Below are 19,911 nucleotides of genomic sequence, written 5' to 3'. Positions count from 1 at the left end.
TAAAACTAAACTTATTTAATAGCTACATTGATAATCATTACAGCAATAACCAAACAGTGATATATTTGACTTATTTATGGAAGATCGAGTATTTGACCCTGTTTTAATGTATAGTTGAGGCGATAAAAAGTGTCTGTAAAAATGGATTATTTGCATATTAAAAAATCATTAATAAAATCATATTAAAAAAATGTGCATGGGAAAAATCTTGGTATGTTATTGAGAAATGATTAGAGTTATTGAAATTTACCAAAATAACAACACTTTCAAGAAATATAAATTAATGTTTTTTTTTTTTTGACAAAAATAACAACGCCGTCAAAAAGACATATGTATGGCGATGCATACCAATTACGATTGCCTCCTCTCAAAATAAATTTTTAATGCAACACAATCATGAATGGGAAAAAACATTGTTCTTCTTTCTAAGAGACTCACACAAAACTAATAAACAGTACTAATGATAGTAACGCGTCATAATATACAATGTATAAAAAATATAATGAGTAAGGCTGTAAATCCTTGTCCAATTTCGCACTTTGTGATGAATTACCATTATTTCAGTGATCACGGGTTAATAAATTATTCTTAATTTTTTATAATTAAATTTAAATTTATTTTCATAAATAATTATAATTTAAAGATATTTTTAAAACGAGTGTTTCTAAAAAAGAAAAGTTTTTCTTCGGAAGCCCTGAGTGCACGTGCAAACATTGGTAGGCACGTGACAGTCCAGTTCAGTGAAATATAGAACCCGTGCGCGGACTTGAAACCATTCACTAAACGAGAGTTAATAAACCGGGCGGAATCCGTGACGGATCCGCTTTAAAAGAGGCACCTTTGGGTCTCTTCGAGGGTTTCTCTTGGCGTTCTTTGAGAGAGCACGAACCTCACATCACTCTCGAGAGAGCGAAGCTAGGGCAGCAGGTATGAATCCCCAGTGAAACCCTAGGTTTTGTATCGATTTCACTACGTTGATGCGTTGGATTTGATGCTCGGATTGTGCTTTGTTGGGGTTTGGTTAGGGTTTTGATGGCCTGAGGAGGTGGGAGGTCTTGGGAGAGCGATGGCGGATGCGGAGAAGGAGTTGGAGAACCGGCTTTTGGAGGTCGGGAATCGACTGGCTTCGCCTCCGTCGGATGTCGATGAACTGCTTGGACTTCTTGATGTAAGCGCTGTTTTTGGCTTGGTTCTTTTGTGAATGAATCTCTTTTGGGGTATTTTTGGACTGCTAGGTTTGGAGTTTGGGGTTTTATAGAAGTTTTTTAGTTTGATGGAATCTGGATTTGAAGTGGTTCTTTAGCCATTTTTTTCTCTTGTAAATATGGTTTTCATGTGTGTTTAGAGGATAAACAAAATTGAAATTTGGGACTGATTTGTGTTTCTGTTGAGAGATTTGGTTATCTATTTATTTTCGCTGTTGGTGATTATTCGGACCAGGCGAATGTTGATATTTTGCAAATGCAGTGATATTTCTGACCGTTTTTTTTTTAATTTTATTTGGGAGCAAGCGGTTATCTTTCCTGCCCATGGGAACATAGAAGATATCGGAGAAGCTTGAGAACTGTTGTGAATGAAGTCCTCCTTGGGTATTTTAGATATCCTAGTAATGGGAACGACACCTTGTGATCCCCTTTCAGCCCTAGCATATATTGAGATATTACCTACGCAGCAGGGGATGCCACTCTGTGGAACAGGCATGCTTGCTATTTCTTGTAGTGTAAACATTACATGATTATCATCTTCTATCAATCATGCAATATTTACACTTGGACCTCCTAGGGACAGTGCGAATTCCTATACTCCTCGATGACATCCATCCAATGAGTGCTTTTAGGTACAGAGCAACATTGGTGATCTGGTTTCTCAGAGTGACTCTAGTAGAAGTATTATCGTTTCAAACAACTATGCAGTATTTGCATTCACATTTTAAAGGAACATCTTGAAGTTCTATGTTTGACATCCATTTAACCAGTGCTTTGTGGGTTGTATTTTTCTTGATCCCACTATTCCTGTGAAAAATTTAACGGAGACATCTGATTCCTCTTCATTAGGACCGCTAAACATTATGTGATCTTCTTGCTCCTTATAACGACATGTGTCAAATCATTTGTATCTTCCAACTTCCAAGGGCATTACGTTCTCGCTTTAGATGCCAATACTGTTTATGATCTTGTCGTGCATTAAGTTCTGACTTTAGATGCCTAATACCGTTTGATCTTGTTGTTCTGTGTAATGTGACACATACCTAAGTATTCTCATCTTCTATCAAGTATTACATGATTTGCATTTGCACTTTTATGGGAAACTATGAATTCCTTTATTTATGACACCAGAATGATCAGTGCTTTATGATTCGTATTTTTCTTGATGCCGTCATTCTGTCGAAATTATATCCAACAAGTTTAAGTCCTCTCTTTTAAGTCTGTGCAATGCCATTTTTCGTTTTGTTGTACTTGTCAAAGCATTCTCATCTAACTATTATATAATACTTACATTTGCACTTCAAAGGAAAACTCCAATATTTGTGTGATCCATTCAACCAGTGCTGTATGTGCTTTACTTTTTCTGAATCTCACCATGCTTTGAAAAAATTTAACTGAGCCATTAAGTCCTCTCCTTCACAACACCAGGCATCATTTGTAATCTTATTGTTCCTTTGTGACATAAATTGTGGTATTCTCATCTTTTGACATCTATAACATGTTTGTCTTTTCACTTTTACTGGGACAGTGTGGAGTCCTACATGTCTGTCATCCATATGATCAATTCTTTATGTGCCGGATTTTTGTTTGTCTTGCCGTTCTTTTGAAAATCTTGACTGACCCATTTGAGCTCTACCCTCTTGGTAGACAGTGCCATTTGTGATGCTGTCGTTTTGATAGTGGTATGTGTCGAAGTATATTCATCTTATGACAAGTATGCTTGATTTTTAATTTTTTTGTAATTTAAAAGGCAGTATGAAGTTCTCTATGCATCCATTTGGCTAGTATTTTATGCTCATGGTTTTCATGGCTCACCATTATGTTGACAAATTGAACTGAGATATTGGAGTTCTCACTTTTTAAGGATATTTATCCGTCAATATGTTAAGCTTGTCTTTGTTAGAACTTAGGTAAATCATACGATTCTGTTAGGCGTAGGAAATACCTTTGAGGTCTTTGTAGAAATTGTTCTCAAGTTGGTATAGTCAGGAGCTTATTTGGAAATTACGTGACTCAGATTGTGCCAAGGAAAATTTCATTAGTATGGTCTTAGACCTTATTTTTATTGTGATACATGCCCATATGAGGCAAACCCAAGTCAGGTTGATGTTTCTTACATGACAGGTTGAATGTAGCACAAAAAACCCTCATAAACGTTCTCTATGCTGTTCTGTCCCTTGCAATGTTCTTCTAGTGCCTAAGCCTACAGTGCCAACTTGTGGATGATTATAAAAGCCGTAACTCATTTTTTTTTTAACCTTTGCTAAGCAGATGACTCATTTATATAATCTTTTATTTTAGACTGTGTGAGAAAATCTTAGTGTATATTTATAGTTGGATATTAGATTTATTTATGTGTTAATACTATTAATTAATAAGAAATTACTTTTAAAGTGTGGGTTGATGTATTCCTTTTTGAATATGTGTATTCATTCTTGTTATTATTGTTATAAAATCTAGTTGATGTTCTACTTTGGTAGAATATTGTTATTACTGGAAAGTCATTTGTTATGTTTTTGCCTTTCATTTCAGTAATGGCTTTTCTGTTCATATATTCAATGTCTGGGATACTCGTACTAGGCATTCTAGTTTCCGTATATGTTCTGTATCAACTCTTGGTGTGCCTCACATTTGCATTAGGGGCCATCTCAGTCCCCCTCTTTTATTGCGCCTTTGACTGGTTATATAGAAATCACCTTAGTGGAGTCATTAGTATTGTTTTTTATTTTTTTCTGTGTATTTTTATTAATCATGATCACTTTTACTTTTCAAATATGTGCTTGTCATTGTATTTTGTTTTGTATTCTGAATTTTTAAAGAAGCAGTTTTTCCCCTTAGAGGACATGGCATCTCTATGGATGCCTGAGATGGTTTATATCTGAATTGTTGTCATAATTTCAGCTAACTGAAAGTTTCTTGGTGAGGGTGGATCAATCGCCATCTCCATCGATGTCAGCCGCACTTAATCCTGTAATTAATGCCCTGGTTTCTGAAGAACTCTTTAAACATCTAGATTTGAATGTCAAAGTTGGCGTAGCATCCTGTATTAGTGAAATCACAAGAATAACAGCACCAGAGGCCCCTTATAATGATGATTTGATGAAGGTCAAGTAATACAACATTATTCATGCATATATTCAAGCATATCTACCTTGTTTTTGTTAATTATAGTGTTCTGTGTGTTGTGTAAATATTCAGGTGGTCTTTCACAAGATCGTTGAAACCTTCAAAAGGTTGGATGACATATCTAGCCGGTCATACACAAAGAGGGTTTCTATTCTTGAAACTGTTGCAAAGGTTCGATCATGTGTGGTAATGCTGGATCTAGAATGTGATGCATTGATTTTAGAGATGTTTCAACATTTCTTAAAGACCTTAAGGTGAGGAGGCTTTTTAGTTATCTTTCTCGAACAAGACATGCATCAATTTTCTCTTGAGCAGTACATAGCAAGCATTTCTTTTAGGTTTATATGATAATCTTGCTTAATAACCTGTTTTAGTTTCTTGTTTATTCTTGTGTGTGTGTGGCATGCTACATATGTAAAGAGTGAGTGCATTTACAAGCTATTACTGTCCACTTGTCAAATCTTTGTTCAAAGATGTTAACATGTTGCTGACGGAGGGTTTTCATTGTATACAATGAAATTCGTGCCTCCGTTTTTTAAATTTATAGCTTTCTCTTTATCCTTCATTGGAGCTTCTGTGAGAGGCTCTACTCTTGGTTGTATCTGAGGCCGTCTTTTGCATATCATTTTTTCTGATGGAATGTTCTATCATGCTTTGAGCCCTGTCAAGTGTTCTCACCAATGATTCAATTATCAAGCCACATATATTTGTTACGCTTGATTTGGATAAGATCAGGTTTATTGTTGATATCTTGTTGTTACTGGCAATGCAAAAAACAGTTTCAGAATAGATTTGGAGTTTAATGATTTACTATGTTGACAAAATTATCTTTCACATGATAAATTCTAGTGCTATTTGTGCTTCTTGTCATTCTTTTTTTCCATTCTGTTAGACATTCCTCTTTTCGCAATTAAAATTTTTATAAATAGCTATTTAGAAATGCTAGATGTTGGGATTTCTCTTTCTATTTGGCATCATATCAACTATGTAATTGAAGTAGACAAATAATGTGGCATGTTGATTTTCTGGCTTAATATTCTTTGTTCTGGAAATTATCATCATGAATCAGCTTGAAAATTCAAACAATAGTTTTGTTATTCCTAGTAATTTATGTTTCAAAGCAGACATTTTTTGCTTGCTGGAGTCTGTGCTTTGAATTTTGCACGTATAATGTAAATTTGCCTATTCACCTGTTTGGGGCCTCATGAATGGTGTGAATCTTAATTGCTCAAAGTTCTGTAGGAATGAAATAATTATTAGAAACATTTATAGTTTATTTTCTATGTCATCCATGTTAAGAAAGTTTTAGCACTTTTGTAGACGATAATTTCTCTCCATGTTACTTTTGCCTACGTTTCTTATCACGTTATGATTATGCAACTTTCAGGTCAAATCATTCAGAAAAAGTCTTTTCATCAATTGAAACTATCATGACACTTGTGTTAGAGGAGAGTGAAGATATCTCCTCTGAGCTTCTCTCATTTCTTCTGGCTTGTGCAAAGAAAGATAGTGAGGTGAATTACTCATTTGTTTATTCAATACATAATTTCTTAATAATATTTCCTCCTCTGATCTGTCTTGGTTTCAGGATGTTGTGCCAGCTGCTCGCAGATTAGTGGAAAAAGTAATTGTGAACTGTGGCGCTAAGTTGAAACCTTACTTGGTGGAAGTAGTGCAATCAATGGGTGCTTCTTTAAGCGAATATAGCGATATTATTGGTACAATTTGCCAGGGGAAGTCTGAAGCACATGATGGTTTACACTCATCTAGAGAGCATATGGTATTTTCTTCTCTTGCTGTTAACCTTAAATTTCAGTCCATACTTGATCAATAAATTTGATTTTGATGGTTTTCTTCATTAGCTTGGGTTTCCTTGCATTTTGTGTTTACTATTTCTGGTGGTTTCTCTTGTGAAGTTGTCAATCTGTCATCTTCATTTTCCCTTTTGTTATTGTATCTTTTCTAAATAAAAAACTTTGTTTACTTCATAATAACTTCGGAGATTATGAAAAATGATAGTTATGCATGCGACTCCAGAATTGTGATGTCAAGACGGATACTCAGGTGCCTATTTTGATATTAAATGTAACTTCGGCATTACACCCCAAAAAAAAGAAAAAAAAAAATTTAGCGTGTTAACTATTGCTTGTGAACAATATAATTTCCATTTTTCCAGGCAGAGGACAGCAAATTGTCAGATAGGACCATCTCAGATGATCTTCCTCAGGTAACTGTGCATGACTGTGCTTGACTTCTTGCAATGTTGTTGTTTATGATAATTGAATTATCTGAGTTTTGTTTTTTATATTCATTAGGGGCCTGAACTTAGGGAGCCAGAAGTAGGTTATCCTGCAGAGGATGATAGAGCTACTGAAAAGCCGGGAAAATTAGTTATGAGCAATGGGACTGATGAGACGGCGAAGATTGCAGATGTTGACTCCATGGCACAACCTATACTTGAAGAACAAAAGCCTGAGAACTTGGAGACTGAAGTTGTAGGGAGAGATGATATCTCAAATCACAGTACAAAGACAGAGATAGGTCATAAAACTGGTTCTTCAATTCAGGTAAATGAAGGCACTGATCATTCTCAAGTAGACAGTGATAAAGAGGCTTCAGCAATGCCTAATAGGAGTGAAATTCATGTTAAAGAGGCTCATAGTTCAAATTCCGATTGTCCATCCGGTAAAGAAACAGAGGCAGCTGCATCTCTGCAAAGTGATAAAAAGGATATTGAGCCTCTGTCGTGTTCAGGAAATGGAGCTGTTCAGATTGCTTCTCCAACTGTTAATGCAGATGTTCCTGTGGCTCCTCGCCCTAAGCGGGGCAGGCCTCCTGGTTCAAAAACTGGAGTAAAACAAAGGGATCGACATAAAAGCGATTTTAAGAGTGATCACACATCAGAGAAAACAGCAGCTCCTGGGGGCATTGATCCCAAGCAGGATGCTGATTTTACTGGCAATTCAGGAGGAAAATCACAGAAGCGTTCAGCTAAGAAGGTACATGCAGAGAGTGCTGCTGACGGTGACACACCAACCGCAGCTGCTATTCCATCAACTAAAGATGCTGATGTCAAGAATGCTGCTGGTGTAAAACCCACCAAGCAGACAGGTAAAAAGGAAGTTCCAAGAAAGCTTCCTGAGGTAGGGTCATCAGGAGGACATAAATCTAAAGTCAAGCATCGGAAGGGTAAAGCTTTAATTGAGGAGGATGCATCTGAAGAAATGAGTTTGAAGGTAACTATTAAACTTATATGTCGCAATGAGTTGTTCTCTTAGTTGGTTTGAAGACTTGAAGTGTTGAAAAAGTTTAAAATGGAAGAACAATGCTCTATCTCATTAGTAAAGAGTGGGTCAAGATATCTTTGGTTGATTTTTTGGTTTGAATAGTCTTATGGTTGCTTGTGTTATTGTTCCAAAAATACTCACCTTTCCGTATCCTCTTTAGGTACAGTTCCAACTATTTCTTTGACCTTCTCAAGTAGTGAAGATTCACATCTGTTTTGTCACTTTCCTGTTAACTAGGCACTTGAAAATTTTTGAGTGTAAACCACCTTTTTTTAATGTCAATCAACGTCCCTTGCGCATTTTGAGTTTGAGTGCTGGGGCAATAAAGTTTTATCAATTCTACAATTGAGTCCAGAAATCTGATAAATGCACTTTAGTGGATGATGGAATCTCACAAGCACTATAAGTTAATACAACGTGCGATCACTTTTGGGGTCTCCCACCATCGTTTATTCTTTAGTTGTTTAAATTATTAACATGATGAGGCTTGCTTATCTTTGCTGGATCTGTTTGTAGACTGGTAGATATTGTTTGATTTGTTGGTTATAACATTTAATTGCAATCATTTATAACTGACTCTTTTTTTTTTATTTATAGGATATGATTTCCAAGAAATCAGCGAGTAAGATGCTCAGAGAGCAAAGTCATTTGACTGATAGTGTTAAGAGAAAAGCTCGCAGGAAACGTGCTAGTGGTCTGGAGGAGGTAATGATATTTTCATACAATATATTGCACTTGTAAATCAATGCATATTAGTTTGTGTTGTTTTTTTCCTAGTGTTAATTCTTTTTAGTGCAAGGATCATTACTGTACATTCAGTTTTCAACTAATCTGTCTCTAATTAGTGAAGAGTTCCCTTGATTTAATGCAAAGCTAGATTGATACTGAATGATTGACAGAGTTCTGATTGCATTAGCGTTATTGTATTTGATGGTGCTGATAAGACAAAAGGCATCAATTGAACCAGTTTTGGTGGATGTGAGATATGTTTGGTTCATTGCAATGAATCATCTGTGAGGGCCAATTTATAAGTTAGATCTATCTTTAATGTGTTTGGTGTCCCTTATAAAATGTTTGTTTATATTCCCTTATAACTCGGAGCATTTAATTTATTTTTGTTGACTACTTTTTTTCTTACATTTATTTAAATATTATTATTGGCTGCTAGGCTTATTCAACACATTTCCTGCATAAAAAGTTATTGTCATCATCACCTGGATGCTGTTTTCATCTTTTCTACTAACACCAGTCATGTTGTCTGTTTATCTATTATTTATGTCAGACTCTTGAAGCTGAAGATGTTAAAACAGACCTTGGTGTGGAACTTGTTGGTTCCAAGGTTAAAGTGTGGTGGCCTGATGACAATGAGTAAGATATATTTATCTGAGTTTTCTGCCAGAGTATTTCATTTTTACTTTGTGACTCTTGACATGAGTTGGTTCTGAATCTTGTATGCTACGTATAAATATGTTTATATTTCAATAACCACCTCTCTTCATTTCAGAATTCAACTGGCAATGTGACATTTGATATTCTTAATATGTTTTAACATGCCAGTTTTATGGTTGTCTTTTATGTTCCTAACGCTGAGATGTCAATGCAAGGTCATGTGCATGTGCATTGGCTAACTTTTCTATGTAAATTTTTTGTTGCAAATTTTAGTGATAATCATAATAAAACTAAAGAGTATTTTATTTCAACTGCAGATTTTATCATGGTACTATTGATTCTTTTGATCCTGTTACAAGGAGGCATAAGGTATGCACATGCATAGTGCATAGTGATTTTTCTTACCTTTTATTCGGCGGCAGTGTGATTGTCTTTCCTGCAGGTAAAGATTCTTACTTTTTGCATTCAATTTGTTGTTTCTGGTCACTGCAGGTTTATTATGAGGATGGTGATGTTGAGTTGCTCTTTCTCAATGATGAGCGGTGGAAGCTTATTGAAAGTCGCTCAACAAAAGAAGGGGTGGGTTCTTGGTCTTTCAGTATTTTTCTGTTATGACTTGTGAACTGATTTTTGATTTGTTTATTTTCTTATCAGGGCCAAGCCAAAGAAACTTTGAGTCTCGAAGGTTCTTTGGAGGGGTAAATTCTTCATTTAGTAATTACTTGCATGTGATATTCTTTGAGGAATTTTCTGATACAAGAAAAAATATCTAACATTTTATTTCTACCTTAGGTTTGCATATGCTATATTCATTCGTTGTTTGGTAAATTATTATTTGACAAATCATCTAAATCACAGTAGACAATCAATTCTTGTTTTTGATACCTTGAGTGGTGAATGCTTCTCATTTTAATTTAATGGGTGGTATAGTTTTCTTTATATTTTTTTTCTAGACTACTGCATCATTTGGAATTTTTATTTTCATAGAGAATTTATGAAAAGATGAACGCCAGGGTCCTTCAGTAAAGGTTGGTCGATCTCATTAATTAATGTGTGAGGTTGCCTTTTCTAAAAAGATAAAATAAAGACTTGTGTTTGGATAATTAATTAACCCATATTCTTTACTTCGCTTCTATTTTTGTATTTTCTTTGTTTGTTATGGAATATTTTGCATATAATTTGCATTTTTCTTGATTGATTGACTGGGCTGTATTTTTCCCTTTGGTAGCACTTCATGTTTATGCAATGCAATAATCTCGACTACTTGTTAATCAATACCACTGCTCATTGAGTAGTTGCTGTGTCTTTTTGCTTTCTATATTAAGCTTTTTGTGACATGTATTTATCTGATTTCCATTTAACCAGCAAACAGCGAAACAAAAAATTGAAAAGTTTAGATTCTGGGTTTAAACCGGCCAAGGAACCCGTGCCAGAAAACAGGTAGATTCTTACCTCAATTTTTTTTTTATCAGATTAATCTTCAGTGAGACAAATTCTAAATCTAATATTCATGTACAATCTTCAGTGATGTTTCAAGGGGTAAATCTCAGCCTGATGGTGATGAGTCCAGCAGTAAGCTTGCCAGTGGTAAAAGACCAAGAGGTCGACCGAAAGGAAGTTCGACAAAAAGGACCCCCAAATCCCCTTCTGGCAAACCTAAGGAGAAACCTTTAAACAAATTCCAGGAGAGCAGTTCTACACCTAGCAAGAACAAAGAAGAACTTGGGAAAGATACCAAGGATGACAGCTCTGAGACGATCTCGGATGACACTCCTATGGGAAGCATCAAGGCGAAGTATGAAACTCCAAAAGCTGACAGCAACCCGAAGGCCAACGTCTCCAAATCTGGTACGAAGGTCAAGAATGTCAAGTCTAACAAAAACACTAGCAAGTCAGCTGAAAAAGCTGTTGATACCACCGCCAAAACTCGGAGTGTTGATGCTACTACCGATAAGAAACTGAAAGAAGTGACATCCAAAATGTCTTTAGAAAGATCCCGACGCAAACGCAAAGCCTCCAGAACACCTGCATCTGAGGGAAAACATGATGCAAATGGCTCAAAGGTGAAGGCGAAAGCAAAAGTTGAAGAAACAGCGACTCCTGCTGTGAAAACACCGACGGATTCAGACAAGGGGCGAGAAAACCCAGCCATGTCGGGAAAGAATCAGAGGAGAAAGGGACATAGTTAAAAAACAATGATACTGGAGTTCATCGACGATCATGTTAATTACCCCTTTATTTATCTGTTTCTTTGGTGTAACTATGATCATGATATGTTTTGCTTGCTTGGTTAGACATTTCTCGCCCCCGTGATGCCGAGTCGTCGGAATGAGAATGAAGTGGTCATGCAGGTGGTTTGTAGGGACGGTAGGAAGCCGCGAGGTATGGATGACGTCGTGGACCATATGCTGTGACTAGCTGACTATGTTTAGTTTAGGCTATTGTAACCAAGTCTATTTAATGTTTTATGTTGATATATCATTCAGAGTTTATGAATTGTAGTGAAAGTGCATTAAGATATCAGGAAAAAAAAAAGAAGAGGAAGTCTAGATCAGATGGTTTTGTAGAGGCATGCTTTGTGGATGCTCATTCATGTTTTTACTGGTTTGGTTATTCTTGTTATCTGATAATTAACAATGTGTAATTTTTTTGTTTCCTCATGAACATTTCTTTTGTTTGGTCTGGTTTTAAAGTTGAAGAGTATGTGCAGATAATGTTATAATTTGTTAAATCCTTATTTAAAATTTTAGGCTCTCATGTTTTGTTATTAATATTAAAATTTACATCGAAATTAACTCGTTTACTTTCTTGATTGGTTACTTTGCATTTTGCAATGGATCTTTCTTTTGTTGTTTGTTTAAAATAAAATAAAATAAAATAAAATAAAAAACAAAATAATTTTTTTTTTGAACTATAGATTAATATATTGAACTTTGTATATGTATAATAATAATCCAGTGATTCAGGTCTGTGGTAACTATCATTGAACTAAGATATACCACTATCACAAAGCTAAAATATAATTCATTTTTAGTTATGAGTTTATAAATTTTATTGTTTATTTATTATATAAAATAAATATAAGTTCATAGGATGAGTCATATCTCGCAGAACCGTGTCCATAGGATTATTATACTGATTAAATTAATCAAATTAAAAGTAATATTTAAACCTGTTTATTAATCAAACATAACCTTAAAATCATATAATTTTATACATAAAATAGAACACTCCTAAAACTGAGAAGCGAGAATAAATTGCTATGCTATGCCTATTAGATGGCTATGCAAAGCAAATTCTTACATTGCTGGCAATTGACACTTTACACTCTAATGCTCTTATGCTCCAAAGCATAACATGTCATTTGCTCATCTCTCTGCCTTAAACAATCCTTGCCAGCCATGTCGAAGAAAATGATATTTGATTCAAAATGAAGTACGAAACTTTAGGGGTATACATCTCAAAGAAGAAGAGCATGCTTCTCGGAGTTCCCGGATGTATTATGTCGAGCAATAAACAAGTACATAATCATGCGAAATCAGGCATCGCCTTCCTCAAGAAATTGATTGGTTGTGACTCTTTCGGCGCAATATCGTCGAATGGGATGTAGTATTGCTCCTTGTTATATATATGGCACATGGTCATTATCGTCTTCATTAGACGCCAGTTCCAGTTTGCTTCGTTTAAATACTGTTGATGTGAATTTTCAGTGTTAATAAATGATTGAATCGAGAATAATGACGAGGAATTTCATTGAAAAAGAAGAGAATCACCTTTCCCCAGTTCTCTTGGAGTGACTTATGAGCTGCCCGAAGATTGTAGCTAGGTATCCTCGAAGAAATATGGTGAGGGATATGAACATTAATATCATGACAAAGAATCTCTATCCTGTATAAGCAAGTCGCATTAGTCGAGCAATCTTTAAATTTGTATGCGACAAAATACAAAAAACTAGAGAAGAAGCATAAAGAACTTAAGATTAGCTTCGCCTTCAAGAAAATTAGAATTTATCACATTACTGAGGCTAGTCTAAGCCACAGAAAAAGAGATCATGAAACACATTTGCGAAGAGAATTGGAAGGGTATCTAGAATAGTAACATGAATTCTGAGGCCCTAAGTTGCATTGTAACTTGATTATTCATACTGCCCTTAAGAGAATCCACTAAATTTTGTTTTTGAAGAAGTTAAAAAACAAAGAAACAAAAGTCAGTTCTGAAGAATGTGCTGTTGATTGTCAATCTTCATGGTTCCTCAGTGCTAAAGACTTGCGATGAACTTTCATTTCTTTCAACTTCATGTTCTTCCAGCTATCGTAAATCCATAAAAAACCTAACTTACACAGGAATAGAAATAACTGAAAGGAACAAGTGATTCAAATCAACGTACCAACGTGGATAGTTACAATGTACGGTCCCTCCGAGTTGTGCCTGCGCAGCATCCCACTCATCTGAAGTTTTGAAAGGAATGTGTGGGGCGGTGTGATGGACCATTGTGAAAGTACTCATCTGACATTGTTAGAGAAGCCGACATCAGTTATAGAAGTGGAAGCAACTATGACAGACATCCAGCAATCGGTATAGTAATACCAGTCACTACATACTCATTGTGGTCCTGAACCAGAACAATCGTGTAATGAGTGGATTAGGAGTAAAAGTGGACCAGAAACATTACCCAGAAGTGATACACCATCCAAGGCATGAACCAAAACTTGAACCATCCAATGATTCCTGTCTTATAAATGATCAAGGGCCATCCAATGGCAATGAACGCAAACACGCATGCTAGGCTTATCTTCACCCTTCTAACTTCATTCGGTCTGAACTTTTTCAGATCGAAGTGCCACATTAACCTAATAAGAAACTTGATAATTTTTGTGAGAAATGCATGTAGAATTACAAATAAATGACATAATATCATGAATGGAAGCTAAATTAGACATAAACATTAAAGTTAATGAAATTGTGGAATACCAGTGAGTTATAGACATCCAAGGCCGCAATGGACCATATCCGTAGATAAGTGCCTTTTGCAGAAGAGGGGAAGAGTCAAATTCATCTCTCCAGACAGGGTGCCATGCTGTATCCTCTGACAACCTGGAGATTCAGTGAACTATGTGGTTAAGCTGTGCCAGTGAAGGAGATTGAAAGTACATAAAGGATTCTGGATCCCAGAAGAAGAGATTTAAAAGATTTTAGACAATAAATCATCATGGTGAACAATTCTGAAAAAGCAAATGCATTAGGAGGATGGCAACATTGATCAAAATTTCGTTACTGCTACAGAACAGATCTCTACCCAAGCAGTAATGAGTTTCTCAATATGAGGGTAACACCAAAACATTCATCAAGTAAAAAACATAATAGAGAATATCTCATCATCAAACTTTATGAAAACCCTGTAAAAAGGAATGTCATCAAATTTCTAAAAGAAGGAAAGGGACCATGATAGCATATATTTTCTTATCATTGAGAGTGGAGTCTATATTTTCAAATAGTTTTCATAAACTTTAACATGGTAACTTACTTCTTAGTTTTTATTTTAATAATGATCCTGGCCAAAACAAGAACACTGTCTGAAACAGGTGACACAACCAAAATAGTTGAGGTTTGGCCAGGGCTGAAAGCAAAAGAAAATTTTAGGAACAATATATGATGTGCCTCGAGTAACTTTAGCTTCCATTTTGCTTCCGTTTCTCTTCCTACAACTTCTACCTTTTCATCTTATATCTTTTGTCCATATTTCTCTTATTTCTGGTGTAAATACATACTGCTTTAATTTCCTCATATTGCCTTACAAAAACTAAATCATAATCCTGGAAACCGCAATTATCTATCAAACTTCCAACAAGTCCAAATCAATCTTGTTTTGTGACATGCAATCAGCATTTAGGAAGAAGTAGTAAATGGTTTGAAGAGAATAGTGTAGCTAGGAAAAGAATTGAGATCAGAATGAGATCTTAAAAGATCATAATGGAAGACTATAACATCATAGATCTTGCTTTTGGAACAAAACGCAGATCAAGACACCATTGAGAAAATGTACAGATCACAAAGAGTTTCTAAGACATGAACACAAAACACAGTGAAAACATGTTAGGAGTAAATGAAACATAACATGCAATCTGGAAAAAAAACAGTAAGCTAAGAAATTTTATCAATGGCCACAAAAAGAGTTATCAGCAAATCAAAGCTATTCAGGAAAGAGAACAGAACACACACATGTTTGTTTTTGCATGATGTTTGTCATGCTTGAAACGCCAGGGCTCATAAGGATATATGAGAGGCAGAAAGGCAAGCGTTCCAACAATATCTTCAACCAGTTTATTCCTTGAAAATGATTTATGAGCACAATCGTGGCCTATCACAAAAAACTTTAGAAAGATTCGAAATTAATTAGCAGAATATTTAAACAATTGAACCATAAGCTTACGCCATCAGAAAACTACTTTTGAACTAACATGAAAAAGAAAACTAACCCCTGTAGCGGCTGTTCCAGTCCATGCCCATGCCAAAGGAAGCAAATACCAGGGAGCTTTTGAAGTCAAGAAGATCCCCAGTGCATAAGAAGCGACAGATATGAAAACTGACTTCCATGCTTTCATGTCATCAATTTCAAACACCTATCCACAAAAAAATTTAAGTGATTAGTCAGTCAGAATTATCAAGCTTTGGTTCAATGAATGATATAACTATATCACCTTTTTGGGCAGGGTATCCATCACATCTTTCAGAGTGACGTTGTCTGGAAGTGGTTCGCCAATTTGTGTAAAGCCATAGCTTTCAGACATTTGCTTCCTTTTTTCCTCATCATCAAGCAAGGGTGGTGAAATGGGGAGTACAGCAGCTCGAACAAATTTAGCTGTCTTAACCCTTTTTCCCCCTCTTTGGTCCAATCTTCCCCATTTAAGGCAATATATGCCTACACAATGCCAGAAAGTCATATCAGAAAATTCATAATGACTAATCAAATTTACAAGAATTTTATTAGAAAGAAAGTTAATCTCATCCAATTATATTTAATCCCCTTCATAAAGAACCACTCATACAACCTCGTCAACTAAAAAAGATTTTCAAATTGATGCCCTACCTGACAAAAAGAAATCATTTCAAGACATGAAGCTGGAATTTTGGCATGAAATAGAACCCAATATTCAAGGAAAACACAATTTTATAAATTAGGATGTACAACATCCATTTTTAACACTATTGCTATAACCTAAAGATTTTATACTATGAATATATGGCTCATTTCCTTCCAGCCTGAACCATGTCCAACATATGAACCAATGTAGCTTGCCAAATGATATTCACTTAAAACTTAAAGACAAGTTGTTATAAAATCTTCCATTTAAAGTAAGTTCCTTAAGCTCCAAATCCAACACTCATGAGCATAAAGCCACAATATCTATGCTAGAACACATAATTAAGAATCCCTATATGTCATTGTATATCTACTTCAATCTCTCTCTTCTTCTTCTTTCTCTTTGTCTTTCTTTATTTTTTAATTTTTTTTTTAATTTTTACCTTTTTTTATTTTTTTTAATTTTTAACGTGGCCCAAACCACCATCAATTATTAGCAAAGTCAGTAAAAGACTGTAATAATCCATCATTAAACCATTCATACAACAATTAATTTCAGGCGCAAACAAACATAAAACCTCATCCATAAACCCTACAATGCAAACAATTCTAGCAATAAAAATCCAATCTTTAAGCTCACCACGCAAATTTCTAAACAACAATCACAATAAACATACCATTCGAGCTTCTCAACCCATTACTACAAGCTGAACTTCGAGGAGGAACCTAAAATCCAGGGGAAAAGGAAAAAAAAACACAAAAATCAGAAAAAAAAAAAAGGAGAAAATTGTTAATCAAATTGATTGAGAAGAAGAGCAGGATAATTACGGAGAGATGGAGAATGGAATCAACAAGGAAGCACGCCATCTTCTACGGCTGGTGGTCGGAGCAATGATGGCTCTCCGGCGACTCCGGCGACTCCCCTCCGAAGCTGCTCCTCTTTTGCTATCTCTATTCTATGGTCTCTCTCTCTTCAAGTACATGGTTTGGTTTTGAATGGTTGCCCAAATTTTTATTTATTTTATAAATAAATAAATAGTTAAAAATTTTCTTTTTTTTCTTTTTTTAATTTTTATACTCATATGAAATAATTAAATTATTAAAAATTATTATTTATTTAAACTAATTTAAATACATCTAAAATTTGTATTTTTTATTTCCCAAAAAAATTTGATTTTTTTTAATGGCCCTATGTTGACATTTAATTGTTCATAATTGTAAGGAATACATCTTATAATAATTATTTTTTTAATTTTGCTTTTGCATTTTATTTATTATTATTATTTTTTTAACAAAGTCGACAAACAATAAAGCAAAAGATAAGTGGGTACAGAGGTGTATCAGATACGGTAGCTTAATTGACCACTTGAGGAATAATCTCACCACCATACAACTTTGGAGGGGAAAACAAAAAGTAATTCTCACATTGAACTCTCACAAGGAACCTTAAATATGAATTGTAATATAAGAGGTTCGAAATTTTCTATAATTATATAGTTAAAATGCACAAATTTAAAAATTTAATAATTTAATAATTTATAGGCTATTTTTTCAGTTTTTCTTGTAATTTAATAATTGAAAATTTTATTTTATTTAATAGGGCAAAGGAATAAAAAAGATTAATTTTAGTTAAATACTAAACATTGAATCTTTAATAATAATAATAATAATAATAAGGGAAAATTACTGTTTACCCCTCGATAATTTCAAAACTTCCCAAACAGCTCCTGTGAGTTTTGCATACCTCAGACATCCCTTCTTTTATTGTTTCACTTCCTTTTTACCTCCTGCATTATGAAATTTCATCAATGCCCTTAAACTTTTTTGCATTCTTTTTTGCATGTACTCATTTCTTAAACAGAGAGATCATTTTTTAAACAGAGAACTCATTTCTTAAACAGAGAGTTCATATCTTAAACAGAGAGCTCATTTCTTTAAACAAAAACCTCATTTCTTAAACAAAAAACTCATTTCTTAAACAAAAACCTCATTTTTTTAAACATAAAACTCATTTTTAAAACAAAAACATTAATATTTAAACAGAAAAACAAATATTTACGTGATAAATTAATCCTAGATATAAAAACCAATTAATCTTGACCACTCGTACATATTTAAATAGAAACAACGATATTTAAGCACTTTTTTAAACGTAAACGCAATATATTAAACAGAAACATCGATAGTTAAACAAAGACAAACAAGCATATAAACAGAGAACTCATTTCTTAAACAGAGAGCTTATTTTTTAAACAGAGACCTCATTTTTTTAAACAGAAACCTCATTGAGTAGGGACATTGAGTGTCTCATTGTCGCTGATCTTGCGCGAACGCTTGAGTGCTGAGCTCCAGATCTGGCGAGCGATCTCGAAGGTGGCCTGCTCGTGTGGGGTCTTAAAGGAGAAATCTTTGTCGGCGTTGGCGATCCGGTTGGTGATGTTCCTCGGCGGTCGGAGTGGTGAGGCCTTCGGTGGCGACGTCTGATAAGATGGGCTGAACTTGAACGGAACCATTCTCAACTGCGGAGACCGCAACATGGATAGCAATAGGGTTAGGGTTAGGGATCATTCCGGGGTTTGGATCCATGGTGCCTAAGTTGGTGACGGGAACGGAGGGAGGAAGCGATGCCGATGAGGGTTCGATCTCGCCTTTTTCGTCTTCATCGTCTTCCCTGTCGTCGACCTCATCTCTTTCATCTTCTTTGTCGTCGACCTCGGGGAAGACCGCGCGCTCCTCGTCTTCGAGCGAAGGCATCGAAAGGTTGCACCTTTTTCTCTGGTAAGATCGAGATCTAGATCGAGGTGGAGATCAAAATTCTAGGGTTCGAAATCCCATTTTTCATGCAACGTGACTGTGATTGTGAGCCGCATGCTTTGTCTCACTGGCCCAGCCCAACTGCAATAAAGAGATTTTGGGGGTGATAAATACACCCCAAAAAACTCATTTCTTAAACAGAGACCTAATTTGTTTAAACAAAAATCTCATTTCTTAAACAGAAAACTCATTTCTTAAACAGAAAACTCATTTCTTAATCAGAGACCTCATTTTTTTAAACAAAAACCTCATTTCTTAAACAGAAAACTCATTTTTTTTAACAAAAAATTCATTTCTTAAACAGAAAACTCATTTTTTTTAAACAAAAAACTCATTTTTTAAAATAGAAAACTCATTTTTTAAACAGAACCTCATACCTCATATTTTAAATAGAAACCTCATTTTTAAATAGAAACTCATTGCACCCAAGGGCATTATAGTCAAATCCTGTCATACTTGCCACAACTTCCCACGCAAGGGACAATTTCGTCCAAAAAATTCTAAATTAACTATATCAATCACTGTTAGATGTTTTGGGGGTTTAAAAAATCATTGTATTCAAAAGGAAGGGGTTTTTATGGATAACCAAATTTAAGAGGAGAATCTGTGTATATTGCAAATTTTGAGGGTGTTTTTAGCAATTTCCACATTTATCTTTATTTGTGTTTTTTTTTGACAAATTGATTGCAATCATTTTTTTATTTTTATTGCATTGTACTTGAAATGAGGTAAGAAATCACTACGCTATGTTTTGGTTCCCGTGTACGTTTTTTCTTTACTATATCTGTTGATGATCTATTGTATATATATATATATATATATATATATTAAAAGAGAAGGAGGGATATTTCTGTTATAATAAAACGTATAAAAGGAGAATATTAATATATATATATATATATATATATATATATATATAAAAGAGATTAAAAGGCATGGAAAAAAAAACGTCGGTGATAGGGATGTAGGTGGGGCGGGCGGGGCGGGGGAATAGGATACCGTCCCCATC

At 34.9% G+C, this 19,911-nt stretch overlaps 2 protein-coding genes across 4 annotated transcripts; one reads left to right on the top strand and one right to left on the bottom strand.

Annotated features, from left to right (window-relative positions):
• Nucleotides 1-846: 846 nt before the first annotated feature.
• Nucleotides 847-11,629, top strand: LOC120251469. Of its 3 annotated transcripts, none has more exons than XM_039259993.1 (16): nucleotides 847-927; nucleotides 1,026-1,168; nucleotides 4,107-4,310; nucleotides 4,404-4,585; nucleotides 5,719-5,845; nucleotides 5,920-6,111; nucleotides 6,369-6,395; nucleotides 6,508-6,558; nucleotides 6,647-7,567; nucleotides 8,216-8,323; nucleotides 8,901-8,986; nucleotides 9,325-9,376; nucleotides 9,500-9,586; nucleotides 9,662-9,705; nucleotides 10,373-10,447; nucleotides 10,533-11,629. In XM_039259993.1, exons 2-16 carry the CDS (start codon nucleotides 1,067-1,069, stop codon nucleotides 11,194-11,196), a joined length of 2,922 nt encoding a protein of 973 aa, XP_039115927.1. In that variant the 5' UTR covers nucleotides 847-927; nucleotides 1,026-1,066; the 3' UTR covers nucleotides 11,197-11,629. The 3 variants fall into 3 exon arrangements, with proteins under 3 accessions (XP_039115927.1, XP_039115919.1, XP_039115931.1); XM_039259985.1 differs by having other exon boundaries at nucleotides 6,351-6,395; XM_039259997.1 differs by lacking the exon at nucleotides 6,369-6,395.
• Nucleotides 11,630-12,161: 532 nt separating this feature from the next.
• LOC120257196 (omega-6 fatty acid desaturase, chloroplastic) lies at nucleotides 12,162-17,075 on the bottom strand. The gene is made up of 10 exons (XM_039264769.1): nucleotides 16,917-17,075; nucleotides 16,766-16,814; nucleotides 15,706-15,926; nucleotides 15,484-15,627; nucleotides 15,227-15,378; nucleotides 13,979-14,101; nucleotides 13,680-13,857; nucleotides 13,395-13,513; nucleotides 12,781-12,895; nucleotides 12,162-12,697 (listed from the first exon to the last, which is right to left on the bottom strand). Exons 1-10 carry the CDS (start codon nucleotides 16,953-16,955, stop codon nucleotides 12,536-12,538), a joined length of 1,302 nt encoding a protein of 433 aa, XP_039120703.1. The 5' UTR covers nucleotides 16,956-17,075; the 3' UTR covers nucleotides 12,162-12,535.
• Between the last annotated feature and the right edge of the window lie 2,836 nt (nucleotides 17,076-19,911).

Source organism: Dioscorea cayenensis, chromosome 3 (genome assembly GCF_009730915.1).
Source record: "Dioscorea cayenensis subsp. rotundata cultivar TDr96_F1 chromosome 3, TDr96_F1_v2_PseudoChromosome.rev07_lg8_w22 25.fasta, whole genome shotgun sequence".
Taxonomy (NCBI): domain Eukaryota; kingdom Viridiplantae; phylum Streptophyta; class Magnoliopsida; order Dioscoreales; family Dioscoreaceae; genus Dioscorea; species Dioscorea cayenensis.
Note: the sequence above shows the minus strand (reverse complement) of the source record. Positions and strands in the feature narration are given on the sequence as shown.